The 16,745-nt window shown below is 35.5% G+C and overlaps 1 protein-coding gene across 1 annotated transcript in view; it reads left to right on the top strand.

The window, feature by feature from the left end:
* Positions 1–13,958, top strand: part of grhl1 (grainyhead-like transcription factor 1) — a 28,022-nt gene extending 14,064 nt beyond the window's left edge. The window contains exons 11-16 of the mRNA XM_030127611.1: positions 392–519; positions 1,998–2,026; positions 2,253–2,338; positions 5,346–5,431; positions 5,934–5,998; positions 12,680–13,958. Coding sequence (XP_029983471.1) covers positions 392–519; positions 1,998–2,026; positions 2,253–2,338; positions 5,346–5,431; positions 5,934–5,998; positions 12,680–12,794 — 509 coding nt within the window. The 3' untranslated portion in view covers positions 12,795–13,958. The remainder of the gene's footprint in view (positions 1–391; positions 520–1,997; positions 2,027–2,252; positions 2,339–5,345; positions 5,432–5,933; positions 5,999–12,679) is intronic.
* Positions 13,959–16,745: the final 2,787 nt, after the last annotated feature.

The raw sequence follows: 16,745 nt of genomic DNA, 5'->3' as shown, positions 1-16,745 counted from the left end.
GATCAAACTGGACTGAATGTGGAACTGAACTAAAATGAGTTTTACAGACCTGATGTAATAGTTTGTTATACTGTTGCAAATAAACATCAATTTCTAATGACTTTTAGGCTATATAATATATATAATGCAGCTTTTTAAATTTTTACTAGGAAAAGTGTGTGGTGTTTTAATTATAATGATATATATATATATTGAATTATTGAAACATATTTTTTTTAGTAGTAATTTTTTTTTTTTTTTCATCAATTACTATAAATTTCAGGCGACCCCATTTGAATTCCAGGCAACCCCATGTGGGGTCCTGACCCCAAGGTTGAAAAACACTGTTCTACTGTCTTTATTATGAGTTTTGTTGAACCATGTTTCGATTATTGATAATTTTTCTCTCCAGTTGTGGATGTCAAAGTCCCCATCCTCCAGAAACGTAACGATATGACCATTTTCAAGATGATGACTGACCTGGAGACCCAGCCAGTCCTTTTCATCCCTGACATCCACTTCTCCACCTACCAGCGACATGTGAGTGCCAGTAACAGACCACTAAGCACTGACTTTCACCTGCATGGTTGTATGGTTTTGTAATGCGTGGAATAGCATCTTGATTTTTGTTCCATTTATGTTCTGCTTGGAGCATCGTAGGTGGTCCGCGAACAGTTTGTTTTCCTGTTACCGCCCCCTCAACAGCTAGCCAGGTCGAAGTGACCCGCTTGCAGCTTGGCAGTAACACAGAGTTCTGTTTTTTTTAGAGCTCTGATACTGATACCGAGGCCCAGATACTGATGGCTGTGTTTCAAAGTGCTTACTCACAAGATGAATCATTTACCAGTGACTCAAAACAAACCATCACTCCAGAAGATTTTACCTCCACATAAACATGTTTGGCTGATCAAAGCAAAAGAAAGAAGTAGATTTAGAGACCGGGTTGGTTGGAGTTTTGTACATGATGTGTGGATGGTGCTGAAGAGCCTATGAGTCGATGCGTATGTGTGATTTGTCAGGTTTTTATCAGTGTTTCCAGCCCTCTGGACTCTGAGCTCTACCTCTGACAACCTGGATGAACACATCACATCGAGCTTACAGGAAGGATGACTTTGAGTTTTGTCTGAGGCCATTTTGTCTGCTTCTTCTGGTTGTGTGATTCTCCACATGATGATATTTTACCCCCATTGAGAAATCTGAATATTTGTAACCTCAGAGTGCCCCCTGCTGGTGAAGCCATGTACGCACCTCCTTGAACACAGGAAGTCAATGAAATTTCTCTCCAAGCCTCGCTAAGTTTACTTTGTTTGCTGCGAGGCTCAGAGAGGCAGGGCAGGTTATTTTTAGTGTGGTTGGTGACATTGAACCTGACTGAACCCTCTGAGGCCACCCTATCAGATTCTGATAAACCCTGGGTTCCCTCCGAGAATAGATTTCTATTCACAGCAACGCCTCAAATCAATACGTTTACTGACTAAAAGGTCCTGTAAAACATTAGCTTTCCAGTATGAAAAAAAAAAAACAGGCTTGAAATTTGGTGTCAAGGGTTTTATGCTTTACTGTAGAACCAAACCAGCCTGCAAAATACAGAGCATTGTGGCAACAGATATGCAAATCAGCAGCATTAAAACAGTCTGACCTTTTTATGTACTCAGAGGATTAAATAAATCATCAAGAGGCTTTTATGTTATTTTGCATTTCAAACAAAGACCAATGCAGTGCAACATTTTCTATCATAAACTTATGACTCACTCAAATTATTCTGTCACCCCCATCAAAGCTGCTCTGTGATCTGTTTTATAAAATGAAATCAGAATGTCAATACAATAAATATTTTGCTCATTTTTCTAGTCACGTAGCATAAAAGTAGTTGAACGATCCATTTGCAGCACAAAATTTAGTAGCAACTCATATTCTGTACACAGAGATTATTATCAGAAATGTCAGATAACGCATGCTGAGATACCGATCTGATGTTTTCCTATATGGGGTTGACTTTTCTCTCTTTCTCTCTGCAGCCTTTCTCAACAGAAGATGGAGAGGACAGGTGAGTTCATTGAAACCCCAAGTTCACACTTGATCTTTTCACACTTGATTTTTATAGTTTTGACCGAGACCACCTTTGGCTCCTTCCTAGTAAAAGCCATATGGAGATGCAGATGTTATTTCTAGGAAATGCCTGCGTGCACTCATGCACTTGTGTGTTTTATAGCCAATAAACTGGTTGTTAAGGACCTTTTAAGCAGTAATTTGTGTATCTGCATCCATTGCAGCTCAGGTATGAAGAGATTGCCCTTCAGTGACGATGACTTCGGCGCCCCTTCAAACAAGATGATCAGAGTGGATGAACCGAAGAAAGGTATGGCTCATGGGGAGGGGTGTGCTGGGGCTATGCTTAGACTGCTCACATGCTGATCAGGGCTATTGCACTGGTGCTTCTCTCTTGGGGCTAAATCGGCATGGAAAAGTGTTTGCACATGCACATGTGTGTTTGCTGTGGTTGGCCCCTGAACGCACCCACCTCTTCCTCCTCCCCCTCCTCACTCTCTAGGCCATGTGATTTTTCCAGGTCTTTCAAAACACATGCACGTGCCCGAGGCCCAACAAAATACCACTGGTCATTCCACAAACACACACAAATTGTGCCCTTTACCCTATTTCCTATTCATAGTCATTCTGCAGGCGTTCTCTATACTACACTATGTAATTACAGAACTTACATTTGTTTCTGATTCTCAAATATCCACTCTGCTTAAATAATTCTACATAGCCACATCTCAAACAGATCTAGAAAGACAACTTTGGTCAATTCAGCTTTTAAATGGGTTTTTCCAAGAAGGAAAATGACCAAACGAGTTACTCCTGAAACTAATTTATCTTGTAATGAAAAACAGCGCGACTGTTGTCTTCTGTAGAGTCGATTCCTGCAACAAGATGGTAAACAATGTCAGAGAATCTATTTAGAGCCTGATCTATTTTGAGAGGACTGACTCTAGTGAATGAGAGGCAGGCCTGTGTTGTTTATGTCTGACTTTGAAGCCACATATGTTCAGTGTGCTTTCGAGGTGTGCTTTGTCTGAACAGTTCCTTATGTTTGGATCGATGCATGTGTACGTCTGGCATCTGGGAATTATTTAATTAGAGTTATACTAAACACTAAACCCCCCCTCCCCTTTTTTTTTTAGCTGTAAACAGAATAACACACAGACTTAACTGTAGTGAAACGCACCAATGCTATTGATAATGCATATAAAAATGACAAATATGCAAAAATCTACAGTTTGTAGGTGAAAATAGCTCATCGTTACCTTTTCCATGATGAGGTAGAGACACAGTTTTATCTGTCCAGAGTCACTTGAGAACAGTGATTTTTGCACTGTAGGATTAAAACATCACTGTGGCTGCAGAATGTACTTTTTGTCCGTGAACTCTGGAAGTTTTAAGAGCACTTCAAGGCTTCAGTTTCCCGTGGGAACAAACTGAATGACAGTGAGAAAAAAGCAGTGGAAATATTCTAAATAGAGCATGCACATAAATGGATATTGATTTTACACTTTTCTCAGGTGGTAAAACCAGTACAAAAACTCCAACCAACCCTTTCAGAGCCTTGAATGCATCATGTCATTTTCCATGTGTCTCTGAATCACCTCCATCTCAACCTGTTCCTGACTTCTGAGCTGTTTTCAGAATCATGCAATAAGTGAACTTCGCCTCAGAATCAGTGTTGAAGTTACATTTCATCTGCAAATTTACAACTGGAAGTGTATGCTGCCGTTCTAATTTCATTGGAAACAAAAAATGTATGACGCAACATAAGTAGAAAAGAACCAACCTGACACAAGTTGATTTATTTTATTATATTTACCTTAATTTAACCAAGTAACTCAACTGAAAACCAGTTATCATTTACAATGAAGACCTGACAGATGAAAGACAATTTAAAATACAGGAAAAAGTTTTGTACAAAGTGGAGATGCAAGATATAATGAAAACATCAAAATGTACAATATATTCAAGACTGCTACAACACGAAGCAATTAGAGACATGTAAAATAATCATGGACTTTTGACTGAATTAAGTTTTTAACTGGGGAAAATAAGGAGGCTCAATTGAGTTTTAGCTTTGTTGCAATTGTCCAAAAAAAAAAAAAAAAATTACAAGCAAAGTAGAAGAAGAGAGCGTGAGAGGAGATCCAAAGATGTTAACACCTGTAACAATAGCTGTAACTTACATTTTAGCAGTTTTAAGCATTGAGCAGATGTACGCAGAGGTTTTAACCCTTTAACAACTGCAGTCTCTCTGGTGCTGCATTTTGCACTTCACACCATTCAAATTACTGTAACTCCTGAACCATTTGCGCTATAAACAAAATTCAAATGGCATCCGAAAGCTGAGATCCTGAGCTTTCCGACACTGTATAACACTTTATGGCAACAATGTGGGACTGTATTACAAGTAGAAAAGAACTATTTCAGAGACTTCCACACAGGCTAAAAAAGGCCTGGAAATAAAAAAATATGAAGCTATAATATGGATACTGAATGTTCAAGACCAAAAAGTATGTTTGAGCATATGTAAAATAGTTGAAAGTTTATTTCTACAATCTCAAAAAGTTTTATTATGGACATTTACAGTAGTTTCTGATAATAAATATGCTCAAAACTTCAAGTCTGCACTGCAAAAATCAAAATTTTACCAAGTGTATTTTTCTCATTTCTAGTCAAACTATTTCATCACACTTAAAATAAGACATAATCACCTAAAGAGTAACTTTTCAGTGACATATAAGAACTTATTTTTCTTAACTTATATTTTCTTAACTTATATTTTCAGATTTTTTTGCTTGAATTAAGCAAAAAAAATCTTGAATTAAGCAAAAAAACAAATCTGCCAATGGAACAAGTGAAAATTATCTTGGTAAGATTTCTTGAAATAAGATTTTCAAGATCTGTTGTCTAAAAATAAATTCTTATATCTCACTGAAAAGTTATTCTTTAGGTGATTATGTCTTATTTTAAGTGTGATGAGATATTTTGACTAGAAATGACAAAAATACACTTGGCAAGATTTTGATTTTTGTGGTGTGCTTTTTTTTTCTACTAAAATATTTTCACAGTTTTAAGCATTTATTATTTATAATAATGATAATTAATGGCTAGATATTGAAAGTGAAGTTCTTCCTGAAAACAAAGATGCAAAAGAATTGGCAAAAAAGACATTTGTGACACTTTTCTTGCAAAGAAAACATGAAGACACCTAGGGGACCTGTTATGATGGCAGTCTGAAAAAGTCTCTAGTGACAATGGTGTGAGATCATGCTTGTGTCCAGTTCATGAATATATGTCATCTTCTTCTTCCTCCACAGTGCTTCTGTATGTGCGTAAGGAGACAGAGGAGGTGTTTGATGCCGTCATGCTGAAGAATCCCACGCTGAAAGGCCTAATGGAAGCTGTAAGTTGTCCCTTATTATCTCATTTTATGTCCTGCTCGACATGCAGTTATCGCTGCACGTCTAAGAATACGCAGAAAGGTAAATGAGCTGTGAAAGGACACAGACCTGGCTTTACAGAGGCCCGAGGAGGGGGATGAATTATGAGGGAATGAATGAAAATTAAGGGGAGAGGGTGTGAGAGAGATGTCGGGGGAGGGTAAAACCAAAAAGATGTAGCCAAACAGGCTAATGAAGGGGAGTGACGGGAGGAAAGTTTGGAAAAAGAGGAGGCGGGGTTGAAAAAAAAAGGGGAAGTAGGGGGAAAAAGTGGTTAAATGTCAGAGATAAATGGACAAAAAGAATGAAGCAGGTGTGAGTGTAAAAGACAGAAGGATCACAGGGGTCAAATAGTAGCTGGCAAAAAGAAAAGCAGGTAAAATACTGTTGTTATAAGTTTGTATTTAGCGTGTGTGTTCTTATAAGGAGGCTTCGAGTCTTTTAACACTGATCTGTGTTTTTCAGATTTCAGAGAAGTATGATTTGGCTTTGGATAAGATCGGAAAGGTGTATAAGAAGTGCAAAAAAGGGTGAGTATTACCCCTTACAGCAGGGGTGTCAAACTCATTTTAGTTCAGGGGCCACATCCAGCCTAATATGATAAAAAGTGGGCCGGACCAGTACAATAATATAAACAACAGGATAAGAACTTTTGAGTGAAAAAAGTAAATTCTGTAAAATAAAAAATAGACTTAAATATGCTTAAATATCCTACAATACACGCAAAAATACACTTAAAATTCCGTAATTAAAATGTTTACACCTACAAATTGTACTTGAACATAACATGAACAAATATGAACAACCTGAAAATTCTTTAGTAAAATCAGTGCAATGTTAACAATATTACACAAATACACAAAATATTAAATAACAGGCAGAATATTATTAAAATTCCACATACTTCTCTTAAGACATTTCAGATATTCACTTGTTTTTGTAAAAGACTAGTCTGTAAATGTGAACATTTTTGAGTAATTTTACATTTTTACACTAAAACAAAGAGACAAATTTGCAGTTTTCATTATTTATAGTTTATTATGATTGTATTTTACTCTTCTGATCCACTTTACAATTAATTGACCAAAAATTATTTTAACATCCTTGATTGTTAATACTTTCAGTGTAATTTTTGTATTTCACAAATTCATCCCAGGGGCCGGATGGAACCCTTTGGCGGGCCGGGTTTGGCCCCCGGGCCGCATGTTTGACACCCCTGCCTTACAGGCTGAAACTTTGCAAATATTATTGTGAAATGATTACAGGAAGAAAAAAAAAAATTTAAAAAACAATAGAAGAACAGACAAACAAAAGCACAAATAAGTTTTCTTATTTTGTGGGGTCTCTTTTGTTTGTCTTCGTCCTTTTATTTTGGGATACTGTTATAATTCTATTAAAAAAAAACTCAATAAAGATTTAAGTTACAAAAAAAAAAAAAAAAAGAAAGAAAGAAAGAAATGATTACACGTAGACCAAAACATCAACTTTACTTATCCACCCTTCTACCTCGGTGTTTCTGGCCTTCATTGTCGAGGGTTTACCCAAATCATAATATGCAAATGAACCTGTTTCGTAATTATGTTTTTCCTTCAAAATGCAAATGAGGAGAGTGTCAGTCAAGCCTTTGTTATTTGTTCAGAGTCATAATTTGTCACATCTTTGTAACACGGAGATGAAACCCAGGACAATAGCACCTCCTCTCACAAAAACCACAAACTGAACATTCAGAAGTTTCTAGTTGATTTTTAGAAATGTGTGAGTAACAGTTAAAAATACGGTTGTGATGCATTAGGCAGCAGTTCACAAGAGACATCGTCATTATTTGGATGTTGAGAGTAAATTAAATTGTACAGTGATTACATTTGCATATTCAAAAGCCACAACAATTTCAGCACAGGAAAATAAATCTTGGGGACAAAATTACAAACACCTTTGATTAATCTCATAGTTTCTCTCTGTGTGTGCTCATTAAATTATTCAGTTTTCTATATTACAGCTAGAGGCAATATAATTTTAATATAAATATAATTTTATTAAGATAAAAATTCGTAAAAAAAATTAAATTATTTGTGAAAATGAGATGAAACTTTGTTACAGTCAGACTATTGACAACAATAAGCACATTTTCAAAAGTAACGAAGAACTGTAACGGTATTATTAAGTACTCATATCGGTACTCGGTATTGGCAAGTACAAATATAAGTACTTGTAATTGTACTCGGTCTGGAAAGAAGTGGTATCAGTGCATCTCTAAAAATATATAACACGACAAGACAAAAGCAACACACTTACATTTTCCAACAAGAAATGACTTAAAAGACATAGATGAAAATAGTGTAAAAGAGCTAGGTGTAATAAATGAAAACAACCTATAAGAAGCAACAAGAACAAGAAAAAAAACACAGGGTTAAAAGGATGTAACAAGATGAACGACATCAGATACAATGAGATGAAAACAGAGAAAATATTGCAATGCAAACGACATAAAAGACAAAATAAGAATGAAAATTATCTAAAAGACATTAATCGCCTTTCCATTGACCCTCAAATTGCGTGAATATAACTTATAAAATTTGCCTAAAGGAAAAACGACAATTTCGCCAAAACTCTTGTTTTTTGATGAAAAGTTTTTGCGCTGGCAAGTGGTAGTTTTTCAGGCGTAGCGAAATTAGTATGTCACGCAAAACTGCAGTGGAAAGATCTTTTTTTGCAACTAGTCATGTGATATAAAAATACAAATGCTGACAGATGTTACAACAAGCGAAGAGATTTAAAAGAAACAAGGTGCAATATGTGTGGACACACCAGGAAGCCGATTTTTTTTTTTTTTATTTAGTGCGAGATAGAGGGTAGTATATAATAATAATAATAATAATAATAATAATGATGATGATGATGATGATGATGATGATAATAATAATAATAATAGTGATAATAATAATGAATATATCTGTAAAACAATGGGATATTTATGTTTGTTGCCGTATTTATGGAATGACTTCTTGTGTTATCTCGCAATAATAAATAAACAAATCATCGCATTTGTTATTTAATGGAAAAACCGACATTACACACTTCTGTTTTTTTGATATTTTGTAAATATAGGTTAGGTTTTGCACAGATATCCAATAGAAAAGCCACTACTGATGCATGAAAATACACTATATTGCCAAAAGTATTCGCTCACCTGCCTTGACTCGCATATGAATTTAAGTGACATCCCATTCTTAATCCATAGGGTTTAATATGACATTGATTCACCCTTTGCAGCTATAACAGGTTCAACTCTTCTGGGAAGGCTTTCCACAAGGTTTAGGAGTGTGTTTATGGGAATTTTTGACCATTCCTCCAGAAGCGCATTAGTGAGATCACACACTGATGTTGGACAGAAGGCCTGGCTCTCAGTCTCTGCTGTAATTCACCCCAAAGGTGTTCTATGGGGTTGAGGTCAGGACTCTGTGCAGGCCAGTCCAGTTCATCCACACCAGACTCTGTCATCCATGTCTTTATGGACCTTGCTTTGTGCACTGGTGCACAGTCATGTTGGAAGAGGAAGGGGCCAGCTCCAAACTGTCCCCACAAAGTTGGGAGCATGGAATTGCCCAAAATCTCTTGCTTCAGCATACCAATAGATTTTGGACAATTCCATGCTCCCAACTTTGTGGGGACAGTTTGGAGCTGGCCCCTTCCTCTTCCAACATGACTGTGCACCAGTGCACAAAGCAAGGTCCCTAAAGACATGGATGACAGTCTGGTGTGGATGAACTGGACTGGCCTGCACAGAGTCCTGACCTCAACCCCATAGAACACCTTTGGGATGAATTAGAGCGGAGACTGAGAGCCAGACCTTCTGTCCAACATCAGTGTGTGACCTCACAAATGCGCTTCTGGAGGAATGGTCAAAAATTCCCATAAACACACTCCTAAACCTTGTGGACAGCCTTCCCAGAAGAGTTGAACCTGTTATAGCTGCAAAGGGTGAATCAATGTCATGTTAAACCCTATGAATTAAGAATGGGATGACACTTAAATTCATATGCGAGTCAAGGCAGGTGAGCGAATACTTTTGGCAATATAGTGTAGCTTAAAAGAAGCAGTAAAAATTCTTTAAAAGATGCAACAAAATTAAAAGTATGTAAAAGATGTAGCAAGACACGAGATGAAAATGATGTGACAATATGAACAATGTAAAAGACGCCACAAGACAAAATTGACGTAAAAGATGCAACAGCAAAAATGACTAGGGAGACAGTGATGCAATACATGAAAATAAAAAAGATACAGCAAAAATGACGTCAAATGATGAAACACAATGAAACCAATGTAAAAGATGCACCAACAACATTAACATATAACACACAACAAGACAAAAACAGCATGAAAGACAGTTATTTGTCATTTTACATTAAAAGATACAGATGTAATAAATGAAAATGACATAAAAGATGCAATGAGACAGAAGGGATGTAGACACAACAAGATGAAAATAATGTCAGCATAAAGATGCAACATAAATAATATAAAAGATGTAGCAATGAAAATGACACAACAAGATGAAAATGGTGCAACAATAAGAATAAAGTAAAAGATGCCACCAGACAAAACTGAGGTAAAACACACAACAATGACAATGACTCAGGAGATGGTAATGCAACAACATGAAACTGACATAAAAGATGCAGCAGCAACAATGACATAAAAGACATAACAAGCCAAAAACAGCATAAAAAAAAGTTGTTTTTAAGTCATTCATAAAACATACAAGGACATGAAAAATGCACAACATGATTAAAATAATATAAAAGAAAACATGAAAAATGCAACAAAACAAAAATGATGTGAAAGAAAAAATATGCTCAAAGGCATATAGTCCTGTAACATACAAAATATATGAGGAAAGCATCTAAAAAAAACTTGATAGGATTTCAGTAGTCACTTTCCAATGACCCTCAAATTGCACAAATATAACTTATGCATAAAAATTTGCCTAATGGAAAATTGACAATTTCGCTTTTTTTGATTAAAAGTTTTTGCACTTGCAAGAGATGGTTTTTCAGGGATTGTGAAATTTATATATCACACAAAACTGCAATGAAAAGACCTTTTTGCACAACTTAGAGGCACGTGAACAAAAAAACAAACAAACAGATATTTATGGATGAAGCGAAGAAGAGTTTTAAAACAAACGTGGCGTGGTATGTGTGGACACAAGGAAACCCAATCATTTGAATTTCGTACGGGATAGAGGGGTAATGAGCATTCTAGATTCAAAATAACAGATAGTGATGTTCATCTCCATGTTTATGGAAGGACTTCTTGTGATATCTCATGATGTTAATTAAACAAATCATCACATTTGTGATTTAATGGGAAAAACCGACATTACGAACTTCTGGGTTTTTTTTTTTTTTTATATTTAGTAAATATTGGTAATTTTTTGTGCATATGTCCAATGGAAAAGTGACTACTAACCAGTCAGTAATGGAATGATTCTAGAGCAGGGGTGTTGAACTCATTTTAGTTCAGGTGCCACATACAGCTATATTTGATCTGAAGTGGGACGAACTAGTAAAATAATAACATAATTATATATAAATAATGCCAACTCCAAACTTTTCTCTATGTTTTAGAGCGAAAAGAGTAAATTTACATTATGAAAAGGTTTACAAACTATCCTTTCAAAAGATGTGAATAACATAAACAAACTGAAAAAATAAGTGTAATTTTAACAATCTTCTGCTTCCGTTTATCATTTACACATGTACATTATAACTTGCAGATCACAGTGGATCTACAAACACACAAAACATTTAGAAACAGGCATAAGCTTGTTAAAATTGTACTTCTCTTAAGACATTTCAAGTTGTTCATATTTGTTCAGGTTTTTCACATTTTTTGTAAAATTATACTTTGTTTTAGTGTAAATACATGAAAATATTTACATTTGCAAAGACAAATATTTGGAGTTGTCATTATTTATATGTTATTATGATAGTATTCTACTGGTCTGACCCACTGGAGATTGAACTGGTCTGAATGTGGAACCTGAACTAAAAGGATTGTTAATATCTTAGTGTAATTTTTGTATTTCACAAATTCATCCCAAGGGCCGGACTGGACCCTTTGGAGGGCCGGATTTGACCCCCGGGCCGCATGTTTGACACCTGTGTTCTAGAGACACTTGTTTGTGTGATATCCATGCACTTTCGTGATTTTCATATGTTTTGAAAATGTTTCTGTTATTAAAACATAATTTACTGCGAATTATGCATTCATCCATTCATATATTTATTAAAATTAACTTTTCTACTACACACAACAGGTACAATCTCAACCAAAAAATTCAGTGAGCAAGTATAAAAGTGCATAAAGTCTTGGTAAAAAATAGCATTTTTGAAAAAGTCTAGAATTTTTATTTGGATTAAGAGGAAGAACCCTGTAGACCACAGATGTCAAACATGCGGCCCGGGGTCCAAATTCAAAGGGTCCAGTCTGGCCCTTGGGATCAATTTGTGAAATGCAGAAATTACACTAAGATATTAACAAACCTTTTAGTTCAGGTTCCACATTCAGACCAATTCAATCTCAAGTGGGCAGGATTCAGTAAAATACTATCATAATAACATATAAATAATGACAACTCCAAATTTTTCTCTTTGTAATGTAAATATTTTCATGTATTTACACTAAAACAAAGTATAATTTCTCAAAAATATGCATAACCTGAACAAATATGAGCAGCCTGAAATGTCTTAAGAGAAGTAAGTACAATTTTAACAATATTCTGTCTGTTATTAAATGTTTTGTGTGTTTGTAGATCCACTGTGATCTAAAACTTATAATGTATGTGTGTAAATGATAAACTGAGGCAGAATATTGTTCAAATTACACTTGTTTTTTCAGTTTGTTCATGTTATTCACATCTTTTGAAAGGATAGTTTGTAGATGTAAACCTTTTCATAATATCAATTTACTTTATTTGCTCTAAAAAAGAGAAAAGTTTGGAGTTGACATTATTTATATATAATTATGTTATTATTCTACTGGTTCGGCCCACTTCAGATCAAATTTAGCTGAATGTGGCACCTGAACAAGAATGAGTTTGACACCCCTGCTGTAGACTGTTCTAGTATTAAGATCCCTTCATGGAAAGTGTATTTGAGGATGATGATGATGATGATGAAGTAACTCTTCTTTTTGTTCTGACTCAGGATTTTAGTGCACATGGACGACAACATCATCAGACACTACTCCAATGAAGATACCTTCCAGATCTCCATGGAGGAGATCGGCGGCATGTACAAACTGATCCTCACTGAAATCTGATGTGGACCTCATGAACCGGACTAAACGGAGTCATCAGGAGTAGTGGTTTACACGTCTATAGATCTGACTATTTAAAAAAAAACAAAAAAAAAAACAAGGAGGAATCAAAAACCAATAGCTCTTAAAGTTCACCAGTTATTAAAGTTTTACATTTGGAATATGTCTAAAATCTAAATTAACAAGGAGAAGGTATTTTTTGGTTGTTACGACACATCTATTTTGTATTCTGTGACAACTTTGCTCAAATATCTGGGCCCGCTTTTGTGTAACTTTTTAATTTGTGCAGAGCGTTTTCTTGCGCTGCTATACCTCATACTATGCAAGCAGCAAGGATTCTCCTCCATCTGAATCTTATGAGCCTTTCCCTTACTAAAGCCATAGCACTGATGATTGCAGTCTAAAAATAAATACAGCAAATTGTTGTTGCTTGGTTACTCTTAAGGAGGAAACTGGGCCCCGGCCGTTCAGTGTATTAATACTTAACAACATGGCAGTATTTAGCGTGTACATTATTTTCAGCATCGTACAATTAGGGCAGAACCTTGTAAATGTTCGTGTTACTGTTTAGCATTTAGGATACGTGTTATAAATTTTCCTCAGATCAATTAAACTAATGGACTCTTTAAGTATTAAATAGGACGTCAAACTCAGTAGCCATCCACTTTGTAGAGTAGTTGTCTGAATGTCGATGAAATAGGTCAGTGATTGTCCAGTACAGTCCATTGGGGCTGTTCTGGAAGTGCAATATGATGTTTAGATCAGGCACATTCAGAAAAAAACTCCTCTTTATTGCCATAATTACACTTTGTAATGAATATTATCACATAAGCAGATTTTGTAATGAAAATATTGTTGTATATATCCAAAAAAAAAAAGATCTCTGTGATCTCTTCTTTTATATCTCAGTGCTATTGTGTATATTTATTAAGAGAACGGATGTGGGTCATTGTTTTTTTTTTGTTACAGCATATATCTAAATTTCTATTATTCCTAATAATATAATGTTTTTCTCATGTTGTATTTTATATGAAGTTCCTCTAACATTATACAGTATGTCAAGGGTAACAAAGTTAACATGTTCATAATTGTTAAAGTGTTGTGTTCTTAATTCTTTTGATGCACAAAGTGCTGAATAAAAGCTCTGAGTAGCTGATGTGCTCTTGACTCGTACCCCTTGTCTGATTTTATTCATTTGGATTTTTATTTGGTTTGCATTGTTCAGTACAGCAGGTGTGATATTGGTTGAAGTGTCGGGAGACAGAAGTTGAGATGGTGCCAGTATTTTTTTGTGTTTGTCCACAGGAACAGATGTCTGGGCATCATCACTAACCCAGTGGAAAGGAAACAAGCCTGACAGGACGGAGAGGCCGCTCTGTTGGAAACCTGGACATGAATTCCTCCACCCTTTCACCCTTTGGTTTTTCTACACCTATCTGGCAGATTGCTGAAACCACAAACTGGCTCTTTGATTTTTCGTAATAAAGCCCCTCTGATGGAGCTGTCAGACAGATGGTAAGGCTGTTATTTTGGTCCAGTCCAAATAAATCAATAACTATCAAGAAAAAAATACATAGACCTGTTAGTCATCATGATGAGTGTCACATCCAATCTCCAAACCCACCTGTTCAAACTGGCATCGCTCTGATGGGTCACTGTGCACGACACTTGTTTTTAGGTTGATGTTTTCTTTTAATAATGTTTAATGTTATTTCAGGCTTTTATTCTCTGTAAGGTGACCTTGGGTGACTTGAAAGGTGCCGCCAAATAAAATGCATTATTACTCCACCCCTGAAGGGGAGGCAACGGGTATTGTTTTTGGTTTTGTTTGTTTGTTTGTTAACTCTTTAGCAGCAAAACTATTGGTTGAATTCATACTAAATTGGGCTTATCAATTGCCAGTGAGCCAGATTAGATGTGATTACATTTTGGGAAAAGTCGGTCAAAGTTTAAATTTTTTATGATTTTTTTTTTTTAATCTTTTTTTTTCCATTTACTTATAATGAGAGAAATTTCAAATGTTTATAAAAACATCAATTTTGTTTCAATTTACTTCAAACTTGGCACATATATAGAGGCAATTGATGTACTGACATTAGCACATGCATAGACATGATGACATCAGCTGGATCGATATCAAAATAAGCTACAATACGTGCGAGGGGCGGGGTTTGTTGTGCCTGGTACCACTTAATACATTATTAAATCAGAATTTTTTTTTTTTTGTTACAGTTAAGGTTTAAAGTCTGATTTCTAGCCCTGAAAGAAAATTGAAGGAATTAGAAGATTAATTGTGGGTTTCTGTTATTTATAAAAGATGTAAATTACCTTATAGATCAGGGGTGTCAAACTCATTTTAGTTCAGGGGCCACATTGAGCCCAGTTTAATCTCAAGTGGGCTGGACCAGTAAAATAATAACAGTGAAAAAAGTTATATTATGATCAGGTTTACATCTACAAAGTTTCCTTAAAAATCTGAATAACATAAACAACTCTAATTGTCTCAAGAAAATCAAGTGCAATTCTAACAATATTATGCCTCGGTTTATCAGTTTATCATTTACACGTGTGCATTACAATTGCACAAAACATTTAGTAACAGGCAGAATATTGGTAAAATTGCATTTACTTTTTTTACATTTCCGTGTGTTCATATTTGTTCAAGTTATTCACATTTTTGTAAAAGTATAGTTTGGTAATGTAAACATTTTCATGTAATTTTACTTTTTTACACCAAAAAAACAAAGAGAATTTGGGGTTGTCATTATTTATTGGTTGCTATGATAATATTTTACGGGTCTGACCCACTTGAAATCTAATTGGACTGTATGTGTCTGTATGTGGAACCTGAATTAAAATGATTTTGACTCCATTGATTGTTAATATCTTCAGTGTAGTTCTGCATTTCACACATTTCATCCTTTCATCCGGATTTGGCCCCCGGGCTGCATGTTTGACACCTGTGTTATAGATGAAACAAGACAATGAAACGAAATACATAAGATGAAAATGACAGAAAATATAAGGCAAAATGGCATTAAAGACATAAGAAAAAATGGTGTAATAGATGTAGCAAAGTGAAAATCGAAAACGAAAATTATGTGAAACACTTGAAAAACATAACATAAAAGATTTAACAGGAAAAAAATGACATAAAAAAACGTAAGAAGACAAAAATGACATAAAAGACATATTAATATGAAAATGACAATAGATGTAAAAAGACAAAAACTATATAAAATATATTAGAAGATGAAAACAGGATTTAAAGAACATTGGGACAAACTATAGATAAAGACTGATGATGGACTGGACCACGGTTCTGTTAATATATGCTTAGATTCACCCCCCAAAAAAATCTAAAAATGGATCAGAATCTCCTCCAAATTCACATAAACAAGCCTATTTCTGCTCTGAGTTGCTTAAAAACAGTGTCTTTCATCATGTGTTCGTAATCACCACCTTTAGATACAGAGTCGCCTACAGCCTACAGTCGTAGACAGACTCCGATAGCTGCACAGCCATAAAAAAATGACACGCTTGTGGAAATACAGAAGAGCCTGAAGGGTCATTTAGTTATATGTTAACCCAGAAGCCACGCCGGTGTTGCCACGCTGCACCGTTGCCCTGTTGCCCTTATGTACAGGCCATCTGGTTCACTCTGTGTCCAATACAGTCTCTGTCCTTTCACAGAAAACCAATGCAACAACTCACACATATGCTGTTGGGACGATTGAACAGCACTGAAGTGTAAAAATATGTCTGCAGTATAATGGACATATGTATATAATGTATAATGTATATATAATGTATAATGTCACTATGAATGTTCACACACTCGAGGTGCAGGAACTTTCTTTGGGTTCATGGACCGGACCTGGAATGGACTGACGTTTCACTTGACAATAAGATGGGGTCTCAGGTACACCCCCCCACCCACTCTGGAAAATTTTT

This window comes from Sphaeramia orbicularis, chromosome 22 (genome assembly GCF_902148855.1).
Source record: "Sphaeramia orbicularis chromosome 22, fSphaOr1.1, whole genome shotgun sequence".
NCBI lineage: Eukaryota > Metazoa > Chordata > Actinopteri > Kurtiformes > Apogonidae > Sphaeramia > Sphaeramia orbicularis.
This window is presented reverse-complemented; position numbering and strand designations above follow the sequence as displayed.